The sequence below is a fragment of the Symphalangus syndactylus genome, chromosome 2 (genome assembly GCF_028878055.3).
Source record: "Symphalangus syndactylus isolate Jambi chromosome 2, NHGRI_mSymSyn1-v2.1_pri, whole genome shotgun sequence".
Classification (NCBI taxonomy): domain Eukaryota; kingdom Metazoa; phylum Chordata; class Mammalia; order Primates; family Hylobatidae; genus Symphalangus; species Symphalangus syndactylus.
Genome location: NC_072424.2, coordinates 35235104 through 35252496, shown reverse-complemented (window position 1 = coordinate 35252496; position 17393 = coordinate 35235104). Strand labels below are relative to the sequence as shown.

Here is a 17393-nt window from a genome sequence, read left to right as displayed (position 1 = left end):
AAGAAGAGTGAAACTCTGTCTCAAAAAAAAAAAAAAAAAAAAAAAATGCATACCCAATTTAGGAGAGAAATCTAATTTCATATTCCAGTAACAGAGAAATTAGTGAAGAGGCTGAACCCACCTCAGTGTTTTTCCTCCTCCAAGTCAAATAGAGTCAAGCACTGAACCAAATTTGCCCTTGTGCTTCCATCAGACTAAAACTCCCCTTGTCCTGCCATGAAAACAGGGGTTACCCCCAATAGCCTAACTTTTGTGGTAACATAAATGCTTTTCTATGTAATAAAAAGGGTGAGGTGCAGTGGCTCACGCCTGTAATCCCACCAATTTGGGAGGCCAAGGGGGTAGACTGCTGAGCCAGGAGCTCAAGACCAGCTTGGGCAACATGGTAAAAAACTAGCTGGGCATGATGGTGTGTGCCTATAGTCCCAGCTGCTCAGGAGGCTGAGGCAAGAGGATTGCTTGAGTCTAGGAGGCAGAGGCTGCAGTAACCCGAGATCGCGCCACTGCAGTCCAGCCTGGGCAGCAGAGCAAGACTCCGTCTCAAGGAAGAAAAAACAGATAAAGGACTATCTTATGAGGTACACTGAATACCCATCATAATCAACAATTTCTAAGGTTCAATTTTTATTTACACAGCAGGACCTTAATATATACCTTATGAGGCCGGGTGCAGTGGCTCACGCCTGTAATCCCAGCACTTTGGGAGGCCGAGGCAGGCGGATCACGAGGGTCAGGAGTTCGAGACCAGCCTGGCCAACCTGGTGAAATTCCATCTCTACTAACAATACAAAAATTAGCTGGGCGTGGAGGAGGGCACCTGTAATGCCACCTACTCCGGAGGCTGAGGTGGCAGAATAGATGGAAACAGGAAGACTGAGGTTGCAGTGAGCCAAGATTGCGCCACTGCCCTCCAGCCTGGGCAACAAAAGCGAAATTCTGTCTCAAAAAAAAAAAAAAACCCATATATATACGTATATATATACATATATACGTATATATACATATATATGTATATATATATACACACATACATACACACGTATAAATACATCTTATGAGGCTGGGTGCAGTGGCTCATGCCTGTAATCCGAGCACTTTGGCAGGCTTAGGCAGGCAGATCATGAGGTCAAGAGTTCGAGACTAGCCTGCTTAACAGGGTAAAACCCCACCTCTAATAAAAATACAAAAAAAAAAAAAAAAAAAATCAGGCATGGTGGTATGCGCCTGTAATCCCGGCTACTTGGGAGGCTGAGGCAGGAAAACTGCTTGAACCCAGGAGGCAGAGGCTGCAGTGAGCCGAGATTGTGCTGCTGCATTCCAGCCTAGGTGACAAAGCAAGACTCTGTCTAGGGAAAAAAAAAAAAAAATATATATATATATATATATATATAAAATATACATACCTTATGAATAAACAAAAGCAATTTATTCAAGGTTACAAAGCTAGAAAACAGAGCTACAACTTAAATCCAAATCTCCTATTCCAAGGTAGGGCTTTTTCCTCTACAGCAGGGAATGCGTTAATAATGCAACAACTTTAGTAATGGTAATGACTGCCTTGAGCATTGTGGTCAAGTCTCACTCAGGAAAACCTGCTATGATTAATTATTGATTTCTACTACAAGTAAAGAAAGAAGAAATGGTGGCACACCCATCACATGTTTACCATCGTTGTATTACAATATCTGACTTTTCAAAAAAGGTATAAAAAGTGGATCCAAGTTCCTGCTGTGATTAGTGGAAAGTGTTACATTTCCCCAAAATAATTTTTTTTTTTTTGAGACAGGGTCTTGCTCTGTCACCCAGGCTGGAGTGCAGTGGTGCAATCAAGGCTCACTGCAGCCTCAAACTCCCGGGCTCAGTCGATCCTCCCCCATCAGCCTCCCTAGTAGATGGGACTACAAGTGCATGCCACCATGGCCAGTTAATTTTCTTTTTGTGCCAGGCATGGTGGCTCAAGCCTGTAATCCCAGCACTTTGGGAGGCCGAGGCGGGTGGATCACGAGGTCAGGAGATCGAGACCATCCTGGCTAACACGGTGAAACCCCGTCTCTACTAAAAATACAAAAAATTAGCCGGGCGTGTTGGCGGGCACCTGTAGTCCCAGCTACTCAGGAGGCTGAGGCAGGAGAATGGCGTGAACCCGGGAGGCGGAGCTTGCAGTGAGCCGAGATCGCACCACTGCACTCCAGCCTGGGGGACAGAGAAAGACTCCGTCTCAAAAAAAAAAAAAAAAAAAAAAAAAAATTTTCTTTTTGTATTTTTTTATAGGGACAGGGTTTTACCATGTTGCCCAGGCTGGTGTCCAGCTCCTGGACTCAAGCAGTCCTCCACCCTCTGCTTCCCAAAGTGCTAGGATTACAGGCATGAGCCACCATGCCTGACTCTCAAAATAATTTTTTAAAAATATAATTCCTTAAGTCGGGCACGGTGGCTCCTGCCTGTAATCCTAGCACTTTGGGAGGCCAAGGTGGGCGGATCAGCTGAGGTCGAGAGATGGAGACCAGCCTCACTGACATGGCAAAACCCTGTCTCTACTAAAAATAGAAGATTAGCCGGGCATGGTGGCTGGCACCTGTAACCCCAGCTATTCGGGAGGCCGAGGCAGGAGAATCGCTTGAACCCGGGAGGTGGAGGTTGCGGTGAGCCGAGATTGCGCTATTGCACTCCAGCATGGGCGACAAGAGTGAAACTCCGTCTCAAAAAAAAAAAAAAAAAAAAATTCCTTTTAATTTTATTTTTTATTTTTTTTTGAGACGGAGTTTCGCTCCTGTCACCCAGGCTGGAGTGCAATGGCACTATCTCGGCTCACCACAATCTCCGCCTCCTGGGTTCAAGTGATTCTCCTGCCTTGGCCTCCCAAGTAGCTGGGACTAAAGGCACGCACCACCATGCCTGGCTAATTTTTGTATTTTTTGTTTGTTTTTGTTTTTTTCGAGACAGAGTTTGGCCCTTGTTGCCCGGCCGGAGTGCAGTGGCGTGATCTCGGCTCACTGCAACCTCCGCCTCTCGGGTTCAAGTGATTCTCCTCCCTCAGCCTCCTGAATAGCTGGGATTACAGGTGCAAGCCACCACATCCAGCTTTTTTTTTTTTTTTTTTTTTTTTTGTATTTTTAGTAAAGACGAGTTTCACCATGTTGACCAGGCTGGTCTCGAACTCTTGATGTCAAGTAATCTGCCCACCGCAGCCTCCCAGAGTGCTGGGATTACAGGTGAGAGCCACTGCGCCTGGCCAACTCTTTTTAATTTTCAAATTTTAATTAGCTAGTCATTAAAAGATATTACTCCAGCCTTCTTTTGATTAGTATGAAAACAAAACAAAAGTCACATTGTCACATGTGTAAAAATTCAAACACAATGGCAAGTAAGACTTTTTCCCATCCTAGACTCAACAGACTCCACTGCCACTTCCTAGGGGCACTGCCATTAATATGTTCTTTTTTTTTTTTTTTTCCCAGCAGTCTTTCTCTGTCACCCAGGCTGGAGTGCAGTGGCACAATCTCAGCTCACTGCAATCTCCACCTCCCAATTCAAGCGATTCCTGCCTCAGCCTCTCAAGTAGCTGGAATCACAGGCGTGTGCCACCACACCTGGCTAATTTTTTATACTTTTGGTAGAGACAGTGTTTCACCATGTTGGCCAGGCTGGTCTCAAACTCCTAATCTCAAGTGATCCGCCCACCTCGGCCTCCTCAAGTGCTGGGATTAAGAGTGAGCCACTGCATCCGGACTTTTTTTTTTTTTTTTCCAGACAGAGTTTCACTCTCATTGCCCAGGCTGGAGTGCAACAGCATGATCTTGGGTTACTGCAACCTCCACCTCCCAGGTTCAAGTGATTCTCCCACCTCAGCCTCCCGAGTAGCTGGGACTACAGGCACCCACCACAACACCTGGCTCATTTTTATATTTTTAGTAGAGACAGGGTTTCATCATGTTGGTCAGGGTGATCTTGAACTCCTGACCTCGGGTAATCTGCCCGCCTCAGCCTCCCAAAGTGCTGGGATTACAGGCGTGAGCCACCATGCCCGGCCAAGATGTTCTTATATGGCCTTTCAGGAATGGTCTGTGCACATAAAAAGTATACGTGTACGTGCGTATTTTCCACCATCCTCTTTTTAAAAAACTTAAGTGAGCACGTGGTACATGTGCTTGCCTTTCTGCACCTTGCTTTTCCCACTTAATACATCTTGGAGATTATTCCACATCGTCACACACATTATTATATTAGCGCATACTCATGTATGGGTATACCATTATTTAACCTACTCCCTTATAGAGATATAAATTGCAACACTCTTTAATAATAGAAATTGCTGGATTAAAATTTGGAATTACATGATTTCTTCTAATTTTTCCAAAGGGATCTTTATGTCATTATCATCAACCACTACTATGGGCTTCTTGGGAACATAAGAAATGTCTCTTGCCTTTTAGGGGTAGGGGTTCTTTTTTTTTTTTTTTTTTTTTTTTTTTTTTTTTGAGACGGAGTCTGGCTCTGTCGCCCAGGCTGGAGTGCAGTGGCGCCATCTCGGCTCACTGCAAGCTCTGCCTCCTGGGTTCACACCATTCTCCTGCTCAGCCTCCTGAGTAGCTGGGACTACAGGCACCCGCCATCACGACCGGCTAATTTTTTGTATTTTTAGTAGAGACGGGGTTTCACAGTGTTAGCCAGGATAGTCTCGATCTCCTGATCTCATGATCCACCCGCCTCGGCCTGCCAAAGTGCTGGGATTACAGGCGTGAGCCACTGTGCCCTGCCTTAGGGGTTCTTAATAACAGTTGAGAGCACGAAGTGAATATACAAGGAGATAAATACAACAAAGCACACGCTAAATAATAAATGATACAAGTAGCCTAGAGCTATAAAGAGATGACTGAGAAGTAAAATAGTCGTCAGTGACACAACATGAGAAATCTAGATTTTTTCCAAGAAAGGCATTTTAGTTTACTGGGCCAGCCAGTTAAGCATTTGAAAACTACAGTTTGATACATGCCAACTCTGGGACCATGACAGTCTGTTTAACATTGCTGCACTAAAATGGAGTACACCATATGCTACAGTGTATGAAAGAAGTAATTTATAAGTATCTAGCCGGGCATAGTGGCTCACGTCTGTAATCCCAGCACTTTGGGAGGCTGAGGTGGGTGGATCACCTGAGGTCAGGAGACCAGCTTGGCCAACATGGCAAAACCCTGTTTCTACTAAAACTACAAAAATTAGCCAGGCGTGGTGGCATGTGCCTGCAGTCTCAGCTACTCGGGAGGCTGAGGCAGGGGAATCCCTTGAACCTGGGAGGCAGCAGTTGCAATAAGCTGAGATTGCACCACTGCACTCCAGCCTGGGCGACAGAGTAAAACTCTGTCTCAAAAAAAAAAAAAAAAAAAAAAAAGAAAGTTATCTAACTAATTTGGCAAAATCAGGTAAAGTTGAAGAGGAACATACTCTAAGACTCAGTAAATCTACACTCTTGGAGAACTACCTATCTCACATATACACAGGAGATACATATGAATTTGTTTACAGCAACATTGTTTAAAATAGCAACAAGTAAATAAACCAACAAACCTGGAAACAAACCTAAATATTCAACAGAACAGGAAAAGATAAGAAACAATATATTCATTTTAATGGAATGCCAGATAATGGTGAAAATGAATGAACTAGAGCTATATATTTCAACAGGGATGAATCACACAATACTGAGTGAAAAGTATACCATTTCAAGTTTGGCAAAAACAATGCTACATATTGCTTAGGAATAGATATACACGTGGCAACTATATAAAAAAAAGGCATGGGAACGACAAACACTTTATTTTTTTTTTTTTTTGAGATAGTGCCTCACTCTGTCACCCAGACTGGAGTGCAGTGGCACGACCTCAGTTCACTTCAACCTCCACTGCCCGGTTTCAAGTGATTCTCCTGCCTCAGCCCCCCGAGTAGCTGGGATTACAGGCGCCCGCAACCACGCCCAGCTAATTTTTTTTTTTTTTTTTTGTATTTTTAGTAGAGACGGGGTTTCGCCATGTTGGCCAGGTTGGTCTCGAACTTCTGACCTCAGGTGATCCACTCGCCTCAGCCTCCCGAAGTGTTGGGATTACAGGCGTGAGCCACTGCACCCAGCCCTTTATACCTTTTTCTAATTATTTCTAACATTCAATTATTTCATAATTTTCAAAGGGGATGTCAGAAAACTTGATTTTACCTGAGTTCAGAATGATTTCCTATTAGGACTTTTAACATTCTTTATTTTAAGTTAAAAGGTAAATTTTGCTTTCCTTCCTTCCTTCCTTTCTTTCTTTCTTTCCCTCTCTGGCCCAGGCTACAATCTACTCGGCTTGCTGCTGCCCGCGCCGCAAACTGCCTGGGACTTCCGGCGCGCGCCACCGCTGCCTGCCTTTTCTCCTTTGGATGCAGGCACGCGTTCGCCATCTTGGCCACGCTGGTCGCCAGCTCCTGACGCCGAGTGCTCTGCCCGCCTCAGCCTCCCGAGGTACTGCGACTACAGACGGAGTCTCGCTCACCCAGTGCTCGGTGTTGCCCGGGCTGGAGTGCGGTGGCGTGGTCTGGCCTCGCGGCAGCCTCTACCCCCTGGCCGCCTGCCTTGGCCTGCCAGGATGCTGGGATTGCAGCCCCTGCCCGGCCGCCGCCCCATCTGGAAGGTGGGGAGCGCCTCTGCCCGGCCGCCCCGTCTGGGAGGTGAGGAGCACCTCTGCCCGGCCGCCCCGTCTGGGAAGTGAGGAGCGCCTCTGCCCGGCTGCCCCGTCTGGGAAGTGAGGAGCGCCTCTGCCCGGCCACCCACCGTCTGGGAAGTGAGGAGCGCCTCTGCCCGGCCACCCACCGTCTGGGAAGTGAGGAGCGCCTCTGCCCGGCCACCCACCGTCTGGGAAGTGAGGAGCGCCTCTGCCCGGCCGCCCCGTCTGGGAAGTGAGGAGCACCTCTGCCCGGCCACCCACCGTCTGGGAAGTGAGGAGCGCCTCTGCCCGGCCACCCACCGTCTGGGAAGTGAGGAGCGCCTCTGCCCGGCCACCCACCGTCTGGGAAGTGAGGAGCGCCTCTGCCCGGCCGCCCCGTCTGGGAAGTGAGGAGCACCTCTGCCCGGCCACCCACCGTCTGGGAAGTGAGGAGCGCCTCTGCCCGGCCGCCCCGTCTGGGAAGTGAGGAGCACCTCTGCCCGACCACCCATCGTCTGGGAAGTGAGGAGCGCCTCTACCCGGCCACCTATCGTCTGGGAAGAAGTGAGGAGCGTCTCTGCCTGGCCGCCCCGTCTGGGAAGTGAGGAGCCCCTCTGCCCGGCCGCCCCGTGTCTGGGTAGAAGTGAGGAGCTCCTCTGCCTGGCCGCTCCGTCAGGGAGGTCTACCACGGAGGCCAGAAGCAATGTGGGGGCTGGACGTGGTGGCTCACGCCTGTGGTCCCGGCACTCTGGGGGGCGAGGCGGGTTGATCACTTCGGGCTAGGAGTTCGAGACCAGTCTGGCCAACTTGGCGAAACATGAAGAATACAACAGACAAACCAACCAACCAACTCAATGACAACAAAACAGGTCTACCCTGGAGTCATACTCTAATTTTTTCTATTTTCCTCCCTTTCTGATCCTTTATCCCACTTTCTTTTTCTTCCTCTTCCTTCTCCCTCTTCTTTGTCAAATAGAGGATGGAGTTATTATCACTGATCCATATAAAGTCCCTCTCTCATTTATTTTAACTCCCACCCCCATTTCTATTCCCCGACTTCCCATGTGCAACCTTCCTAATATGTTTGATACGCATCTTTTTGTTTGTATGTATTTTTAGAAAATGTTTATTGTTTTTGTATGCAAAAAAAATTAATAAAAAAAAAAAAAAAAAGGTAAATTTTTAGGGTACTCACCCAATGAATTCTAGTAATAAAGACATATCAAGTTCAGGTGGAATACGAAACACGGATTCTAGGACTTTTTTAGATCTTCCTTTGCTTGAAGGGACTGGCTGTGGAACAGCTATTTAATAGTCAAACAAAAATGTTAATTAAGAATAAAAATGTCATAAATTGAGATATTTGGAAAAATACACAAGTATTATAACTTTGTTGAGTATTTAAAAGATCATAAACCACTCAATCTCCCTGTCTTTAATGACATCAGCTAATCTGTCAAAGCCAGTGAAATGAGAGGCAAGCCTGGGGACCACTCCACAATGGAAGGCAGACATGTGGCTGGCTTATTAGGGCCGCAGAGAGAGCTCATTAGAACAGCAACATGTGTAGACAACCCTGCATAAGCACTACTATGTGCTAGGGCTCATACTTAGCACTTCACATGCATCATCTCATTCGTCCTTACTAAAGTACCAGTGCTACTTTTTTTTTTCTCTTAACTAATAAAGAAACTGAGACCGCCAGTCGCCATGACTAATGCCTGTAATCTCAACCCTTTGGGAGGTCAAGGTGGGTGAATCACCTAAGGTCAGGAGTTCGAGACCAGCCTGGCCAACATCGTGAAACCCTGTCCCTACTAAAAATACAAAAATTAGCCAGGCATGGTGGCATGTGCCTGTAATCCCAGCTATTTGGGAGGCTGAGACAGGAAGATCGCTTGAGACTGGAAGACGGAGGTTGCAATGAGCCGAGATCATGCCACTGCACTCCAGCCTAGGCGACAAGAGCAAAACTCTGTCTCAAAAAAAAAAAAAAACCTGAGGCTTAGAGAGAGTAAGCAATTTGTGTAAAGTCACCCAGCTAAGTCAAAGAACCAGGATTTAGGCCAAGCAAGGTGGCTCATGTCAGTAATCCCAGCACTTTGGGAGACCGAGGTGGGTGGATCACTTGAGGTCAGGGGTTCGGGACCAGCCTGGCCAACATGGTGAAACCCCATCTCTACTAAAAATACAAAAAAAATTAGCCGGGTGTGGTGGCACATGCCTGTAATCCTAGCTACTCGGGAGGCCAAGGCAGGAGAATTGCTTGAACCTGGAGGCAGAGGTTGCAGTGAGCCAAGATCATGCCACTGCACTCCAGCCTGTGCGACAGAGTGAGAGTCCATCTCATTTAAAAAAAAAAAAAAAAAAAAAGCCAGGCACGGTGGCTCACGCCTGTAACCCTAGCACTTTGGGAGGCCAAGGTGGGCAGATCACCTGAGGTCAGGAGTTCAAGACCAGCCTGACAAACATGGAGAAACCCTGTCTCTATTAAAAATACAAAATTGGCCAGGCACGGTGGCTCAAGCCTGTAATCCCAGCACTTTGGGAGGCCGAGGAGGGCAGATCACGAGGTCAAGAGATTGAGACCATCCTGGCCAACATGGTGAAACCCCATCTCTACTAAAAATACAGAAATTAGCTGGGCATAGTGGCGGGCGCCTGTAGCCCCAACTACTCGGGAGGCTGAGGCAGGAGAATCGCTTGAGCCCAGAAGGCAGAGGTTGCAGTGAGCCAAGATCATATCACTGCACTCCAGCCTGGTGACATCTCAAAAAATAATCATAATAAATAAATAAAAATACAAAATTATCCAGGTGTGGTGGCGCATGCCTGTAATCTCAGCTACCTGGGAGGCTGAGGCAGGAGAATTGCTTGAACCCAGAAGGTGGAGATTGCGGTGAGCTGAGATCACGGCATTGCACTCCAGCCTGGCAACAAGAGCAAAACTCCGTCTCAAAAAGAACCAGGATTTAAATCCAAATCTATTTCACGTCCATTCCATGACATTACATCATCATAAAAACTAACGTTTGAACAGTTACTGTGTGCCAGGCACTGTTTTAAGTGCTTATATTACTCTATATTTTTTTAAATGAAGTGGTATGATTATCATTATTTTGTAGATGAGAAAACAAGACATTTACGTATGTAACTGGCTTGGCTTAAGTTATACACCTCATAAAGTGGCAGGGCTAGGAACAAACTCAGAGAATCTAGCTCCACAATCTGCAATCTCTAATTTTTATAAATAAATTGGATTACACACAGCATTACCTTCAAAATCTCTCTGATCACATAATAAGCTACCCCCAAAAGGAACTTCAAAGGGCATATATTTTATCATTAGTATTCTTTAATCTGTAAGTACATTATGGTATACACCCAAACTTACCAGGTTTAGGTACTTCTAGACCTCTTTCTTTATAGAAATCATGCATTTGCTTTTTTTCTCCTAAAAAATGATAAAACACAGACTAAATTACACTTAAAATGTAACTAGTAGAGTCAGAGATTCTGGGATTCACAACCATGTAATAAAAGAAACTTACTTTCCTCTAGATTGATCACTAATTTGTACACTATGTCTTGTAACTGTCGGTCCAACCTAATAAAAGGAAAGGATGGAGAAGACCTCAGAATTCAGAAAAATGCATTTTGGTACAGAGTGAGTTAATTGTGTTTTCTCTTGAGAGTGGATATCTTCTTTCTGAGAGGTGAGTTACTTTCAAGTAGCATTTAGAGTTCCTAAAATATAACTCACTCAAGAAAACCTTAAGTAAATATATGTAATCATTAAGTATTCACAGATTCTTGAATGGGTCACTAAACTGTTTCATGTGCGTTGTTTTTTTTGTGAGTGTGTGACAAGGTCTCACTTTTGTCACCCAGGCTGGAGTGCAGTGGCTCAATAATGGCTCACTGCAGCCTCTACTTTCTAGGCTTAGGTGGATTTTTCCCACCTCAGCCTCCTGAATAGCTGGGACTAAAGGCGCGTGACACCACGCCTGGTTAATTTGATTTTATTCCCTTCATAAGAATACGAGTTGAGGGCAGAGACTGTATTTTGAACTTCTGTCTATCATCTGCAAAGCACTCCTGTGTGAAGGTAGTAAAAATCAATAGTATTTGTTGAATAAATAACAGTAATCTACTGTTAGTATTTTTCCTCTCTTAAGAAACTGAGTATGAACTGGAAATTTGAATAATAAGCCACAATGAGCTAATGACAAATGGGCTTTACTAAAGAGGCCAGTTGTTTCAGATATTACTTCTAAAAAAACAGAATTTGGAATACCTATATACTGGAAATGAAAAGCCTAAACTAGTCTCATTAACTTGAGTGAGTGATGAGATTAAAATTCTCAGGAAAGAGGCCTGTGCCTCTTTTAAGTCCTCAGCAGATATTACAGTGCCTAGTACATATAGTAAGTGCTCTATACATATTTCTTAAAAGAATATGTAGTTCCCTTTTAATTTTGAAAGAGGTCAAGAGTTTTTTTTTTTTTTTTTTTGAGACATTCTCATCACTCTGTCGCCCAGGCTGGAGTACAGTGGCACGATCTTGGCTCCTGCAACCTCTGCCTCCCAGGTTCAAGCGATTCTCCTGCCTCAACCTCCCAAGTAGCTGGGATTACAGGCATGTGCCGCCACTCCTGGCTAATAGTGGAGATGGGGTTTCACTATGTTGGCCAGGTTGGTCTTGAACTCCTGACCTCAAGTGATCCACTCACCTCGGCCTCCTAAAGTGCTGGGATTATAGCATTAGCCGCTGAGCCCATCCTGAGAGGTCAAGAATTTATTCCAACTATATAACTTCAAGCTTTCAGAAAAAGTGTATTTAAAATACAACTGTAAATTATATATTCTTCTTACCTTATGTTATAAAGAGGTTGTGTCTGATGTACCACTATATTGCATTTTGGACATCTGTTGCTGTAGTAAAAATGTCTTACGATGCAGCTTTTACAAACTGTTGAAAAAGAAAATGTTGAAGTCAGGATGCTTTCAAGACATTTCAAAAACTGAAAAATTATTCAGAAATGTGACCGGTATGCTTACAGGTATGAAGACATTCTGTGATGGTAGTTGCATCTATTAAGTAACCTTTGCAAATGGAACACAAGATGTATGGGGTCAGCTCAGAGAGATTAATCAGGCGCTGCAAATAAATGGAAACAGTTTTAAAATACAAGTCCTTGCCTTTTTCAAATTCTTTTTTTTTTTTTTTTTGAGACAGAGTCTCACTCTGTAGCCCAAGCTGAGTGCAGTGATGTGATCTCCGCACACTGCAACCTCCGCCTCCTGGATTAAAGCGATTCTCCTGTCTCAGCCTCCCGAGTAGCTGGGATTACAGGCGCGCACAACCACACCTGGCTAATTTTTGTATTTTTAGTAGAGATGGGGTTTCACCATGTTGGCCAGGCTGGTCTCGAACTCCTGACCTCAGGTGATCCACCCGCTAAAGCCTCCCAAAGTGCTAGGATTACAAGCGTGAGCCACCGCGCTCAGTCCACCTTCTTCAAAACCTTAAACCATAATTTCAAAATGTCATTGCAACATGGAAACATATACCTCCAACCCATTAAAATACTGCTGAAAGTTACAATAACAACACAATATAAATTATTGTTTCTTTCTTTTTTTTTGAAAGGGAGTCTGGCTCTGTCGCCCAGGCTGGAGTGCAGCGGCAGGATCTCGGCTCACTGCAACCTCCGCCTCCCAGATTCAAGTGATTCTCCTACCTCAGCCTCCTGAGTAGCTGGGATTACAGGCGCGTGACACCACGCCCGGCTACTTTTTGTATTTTTAGTAGAGACGGGGTTTCACCGCTTTGGTCAGGCTGTACTCCTGACCTCGTGTTCTGCCTGCCTCGGCCTTCTAAAGTGCTGGGATTATAGGCGTGAGCCACACCGCGCCCGGCCAAATTATCGTTTCAAAAGGATCTTTAAGCCGGGCGCGGTGGCTCACGCCAGTAATCCCAGCACTTTGGGAGGCCGAGGAGGGCGGATCACGAGGTGAGGAGATCGAGATCATCCTGGCTAACACGGTGAAACCCCGTCTCTACTAAAAATACAAAAAATTAGCCAGGCGTGGTGGCGGGCGCCTTGTAGTCCCAGCTACTCGAGAGGCTGAGACAGGAGAATCGCTTTAATCCAGGAGGATTAGTCCCAGCTACTCGAAAGGCTGAGGCAGGAGAATCGGTTTTTTTTTTTTTTTTTTTTTTTGAGACGGAGTCTTTCTCTGTCCCCCAGGCTGGAGTGCAGTGGCGCGATCTCGGTTCACTGCAAGCTCCGCTAGGAGAATCGCTTGAACCTGGGAGGCGGAGGTTGCAGTGAGCTGAGATCGCGCCACTGCACTCCAGCCTGGGCGACAGAGCAAGACTCCGTCTCAAAAACAAAACAAAACAAAACGAAAAAAGGATCTTTACTGCCTAGTAAGCAGTAGCTTCAATAATTATACAGGACAGGCTACGTGGCTCACGCCTGTAATCCTTTGGAAGGCCAGAGAGGGAGAATCGCTTGAACCCAGGAGTTCGAGAACAGCCTGGGAACATAGGGAGCCCTCCTCGCTACAAAAAAAAAAAAAAAAAAGTTTAATTAGCCCGGCGTGGTGGCGCGTGCCTGTAGTCCCAGCTACTCCGGAGGCTGAGGCGGGAGGATCGCCTGAGACCAGGAGTTGGAGGCTGCAGTAAGCCATGGTCGCGCCACTGCACTCCAGCCTGAGCGACCCTGTCTTAAAATAATTATAATTATTAACAGAACGAATGAGTCGGACTCGCAGAGCCTAAGTGACCTGCAGGAACTTCACAAAATAAGCGGGTAAAGACCCGGGCCGGGCCGGAGGCCTGTCGGCGCCACATGCCTAGACAACCGGGGCAGAGGTCGGGGGAGGTGGGCTCCAGTGCTCCGCGCGGCGGCGGCGCACTAGGATCCGGCCCGCGCCCGGCCGACAAGGGCCAGCTACATCCCTGACACGCTTGGGCCCAGCGGGGTCGCGCGGGGGCTCTAAATACCTCCTCCTCGTCCTCCGAGTCCTGCCGGCCTCCGTCCAGCCTCAACGAGAAGTGACTCATGTCCTCCTCTTCCTCCTCTTCTTCCTCCTCCAGCTCCTCTTCTTCTTCCAACTCCTCGTCCTCGTCCTCGAAGCGGCCTCTGAAGCGGCCCAGGCTGCGCTCCGGCTCCAGCTCAGGGGGCCGGGAGCCGGAGCAGCCGGGAGCCCCAGTCTCAGACAGAGGCGCGGGTCCCTCCTCACCCGCTGCGGGTGCGGGGGTGAGGGCGGGCGGGGACACAGGAGGCGGCGGCGGCAAGGCTGCAGCTCCCTCGGCTTTGGCAGCGCCTACGCTGCCCGCCGTCACCACCGCGACCCCCTCCATGGTCGGGAGAGACACCAGGCGAGGCGAGGCAAAGCTGCGGGAGAGCGCGGGAGTTCAGCCGGCCTCGGACGCCACCACTGCGCAGGCGCGGCAGCCTGACGGGCCCGCCGGGAAATGTGGTTTAGCGGCCCTCACCTCCGCCGGGCGCAAACCCCGCAGCTCCCGGGCAGGCTGCGGGGCGCGCGGGGCGCGCGGGCCGCACTTTAAAGGAATCTCACCAAATTTTCCCTTTGGAAGGGGACGCTCTCTTCGCCGCCTTTTAAAAACAACAAAATTGCTACTGTTCCAAGCAACAAAATTCTGTTTGCATCACCTAATTCACAGAGCACTGAACTAGGTAGCATGTGACGTTGCATTACAAATAATAATCATTTCCACTCGAGTACCAATTATGCATTTCTTCTGTGGCAAATCACCTCCATCCAAGATTATTTCCCTTAGGAAGTATGAAGTTCCTGTTCTGAAGTATGTACGTTTATTTATTTTAAGGAATTACATAGTGTATTGATACAAGATGAAAATCTAATCACTACTCAAAGATCATCCATGTCACCCCATCCCATAAAGCCCATTATATTGAATTCAAAAAACTTTTTTTTTTTTTTTGAGACGTGGTTTCGCTCTTGTCGCTCAGGCAGGAGTGCAGTGGCGCTCACTGCAACCTCCGCCTCCCGGGTCCAAGCGATTCTCCTGCCTCAGGCTCCCAAGCAGCTGGGAATACTGGTGCCTGCCACCACGCTCAGCTAACTTTTGTATTTTTAGTAGAGACAGAATTTCACCATGTTGACCAGGCTAGTTTCAAACTTCTGATCTCAAGTGATCCACCAGCCTCAGCCTCCCAAAGTTTTGGGGTTACAGGCCTGAGCCAGGGCGCCAGGCCCAGCAAACATTTATTGAGGGCCTATTGTAGCAGAAACTCAGACCCACCAAGGTACACCCCCCCCATTGCCCAATTTTATTAAGAGAGGTTTGGAGCTGGCTTAACATTATCCTTGCTAGTCCGGGCGCGGTGGCTCACGCCTGTAATCCCAGCACTTTGGGAGGCCAAGGCGGGCGGATCATGAGGTCAGGAGTTCAAGACCAGCGTGGCCAACATGGTGAAACCCCGTCTCTACTAAAAATACAAAAATTAGCTGGGCATGGTGGCGTGTGCCTGTAATCCCACCTACTTAGGAGGCTAAGGCAGAAGAATCACTTGAGCCCGGGAGGCGGAGGTAGCAGTGAGCCAAGATCACCCCATTGCACTCCAGCCTGGGCTACAGAGTGAGACTCCGTCTCAAACAAAACAAAACAACAAAACAAAAAAACAAAAAAAACAAAAAACAACAAAAAACCATTATCCTTGCTAAGATAATGCCAGCTAATGTCACGATGCCTGCAAGCCAGATTCGGGAAGTCAAATGCTCCTCCTAATCAAATAATGCCTGGCAAAGTCACATTTAAGAGCTGAATGAAGGCCGGGCGCGGTGGCTCACGCTTGTAATCCCAGCACTTTGGGAGGCCGAGGCGGGCGGATCACGAGGTCAGGAGATCGAGACCACGGTGAAACCCCGTCTCTACTAAAAAATACAAAAAATTAGCCGGGCGTGGTGGCGGGCGCCTGTAGTCCCAGCTACTCGGAGAGGCTGAGGCAGGTGAATGGCGTGAACCCGGGAGGCGGAGCTTGCAGTGAGCCGAGATCGCGCCACTGCACTCCAGCCTGGGTGACAGAGCAAGACTCCGTCTCAAAAAAAAAAAAAAAAAAGAGCTGAATGTGACCAGGCACAGTGGCTCCCGCCTGTAATCCCAGCACTTTGGGAGGCCGAGGCAAGTGGATTACCTGAGGTCAGGAGTTAGAGACCAGCCTGACCAACATAGAGAAACCCCATCTCTACTAAAAATACAAAATTAGCCAGGCATGGTGGCGCATGCCTGTAATCCCAGCTACTCGGGAGGCTGAGGCAGGAGAATCACTTGAACACAGGAGGTGGAGGTTGCGGTGAGCCGAGATCGCACCACTGCCCTCCAGCCTGGGCAACAAGAGCGAGACTCCATCTCAAAAAAACAAATAAATTTTAAAAATATGGCCAGACGAGGTGGCTCACGCCTGTAATCCCAATACTTTGGGAGGGTGAGTCGGGTGGATAACGAGGTCAGGAGTTTGAGACCAGCCTGACCAACATGGTGAAACTCCATCTCTACTAAAAATATGAAAATTAGCCAAGCGTGGTGGTGCACACTTGTAATCCCAGCTACTCAGGAGGCTGAGGGAGGAGAATCACTTGAACCCGAGAGGCGAAGGTTGCAGTGAGCCGAGATTGCACCACTGCACTCCAGCCTGGGCGACAGAGTGAGACTTCGTCTCAAAAAATTAAAACAAAATAAAATAAAATAGCTGAATGTGTGCCAGGGGTGGTGGCTCATTGCCAGCCTGGGCGCCAGAGCAAGACCCGGTCTAACAACAACAACAAAAAGAAAATGCTGAACGTGTTGTCTAGGGAATTGATGAGGAAATCAAGTCATGGTGTTTCCTTGGGGAACAGTGAAGCAAGTTAAGTATTCCCATTGCTTCTGGACCAGACCCCACCTCTCCTTCTCCAGTCCCAACGTCTGGTCAAGCTTGAGATACTGAAGTCTGCAAGACCCAAGAAGGAAGGGACGGAAGAAAATGTCTCCTAAAACATGGAGGAGGTGTAGATTCCAGAGGGTTGGAAATAAAAATGACTATAGTATTGAAAAAGAGTGCCTCAAGTGGATGTTGGTGGAGCTCTACAGTAATTCCACATAGTCAGAAGTTCAAGAACAGCCTGGGCAACACAGTGACAGCTCATCTCAAAAACAAAAACAAAACATGCAATCCAATTTCGAAATGGACAAAGAATCTGAATAAACATTTTTCCAAAGAGACTATATCAATAAGCATATAAAAAGGTGGTCAACATCATAAGTCTTCAGGGAAATGCAAATCAAAATTACAATAATATGCTAGTTTACCCTATTAGGTGTTTTTTTTTTTTTTTTTTTGAGACAGAGCCTTGCTCTGTTGCCCAGGCCGGAGTGCAGTGGCATGATCTTGTCTCACTGCCACCACTGCCTCCTGGCTTCAAGCAATTCTCGTGACTTGGCCTCTCAGTAGCTAGGACTACAGAAGTATGCCACCACACCCAGCTATTTTTTGTAGAGATGTGGTTTTGCCATGTTGGTCAAGCTGGTCTCGAGCTCCTGACCTCAAGTGATCCATCTGCCTCTATCTCCCAAAGTGGTGGGATTACAGGTGTGAGCCACTGTGCCCGGCCTACTTCACCCATTAGGATGGCTATAATAATAAACAGATAATAAAAAGTTTTGTGGAGGATGTAGAGAAA

At 47.2% G+C, this 17393-nt stretch overlaps 1 protein-coding gene across 5 annotated transcripts in view; it reads right to left on the bottom strand.

Annotated features, from left to right (window-relative positions):
• PCGF6 (polycomb group ring finger 6) overlaps nucleotides 1-14227 on the bottom strand; it is a 47252-nt gene extending 33025 nt beyond the window's left edge. For 2 of the 5 annotated variants that reach the window (XM_055250376.2, XM_055250385.2), the window contains exons 1-6: nucleotides 13690-14141; nucleotides 11736-11835; nucleotides 11550-11646; nucleotides 10226-10281; nucleotides 10069-10128; nucleotides 7870-7978 (exon numbers count right to left, since the gene is read on the bottom strand). In XM_055250376.2, the coding sequence (XP_055106351.1) occupies nucleotides 7870-7978; nucleotides 10069-10128; nucleotides 10226-10281; nucleotides 11550-11646; nucleotides 11736-11835; nucleotides 13690-14049 (782 nt within the window). In that variant the 5' untranslated portion in view covers nucleotides 14050-14141. Of the gene's footprint in view, nucleotides 1-7869; nucleotides 7979-10068; nucleotides 10129-10225; nucleotides 10282-11549; nucleotides 11647-11735; nucleotides 11836-13689 lie in introns of all 5 variants that reach the window. The other 3 variants (XM_055250360.2, XM_055250367.2, XM_055250397.2) reach the window with 3 other exon arrangements.
• Nucleotides 14228-17393: the final 3166 nt, after the last annotated feature.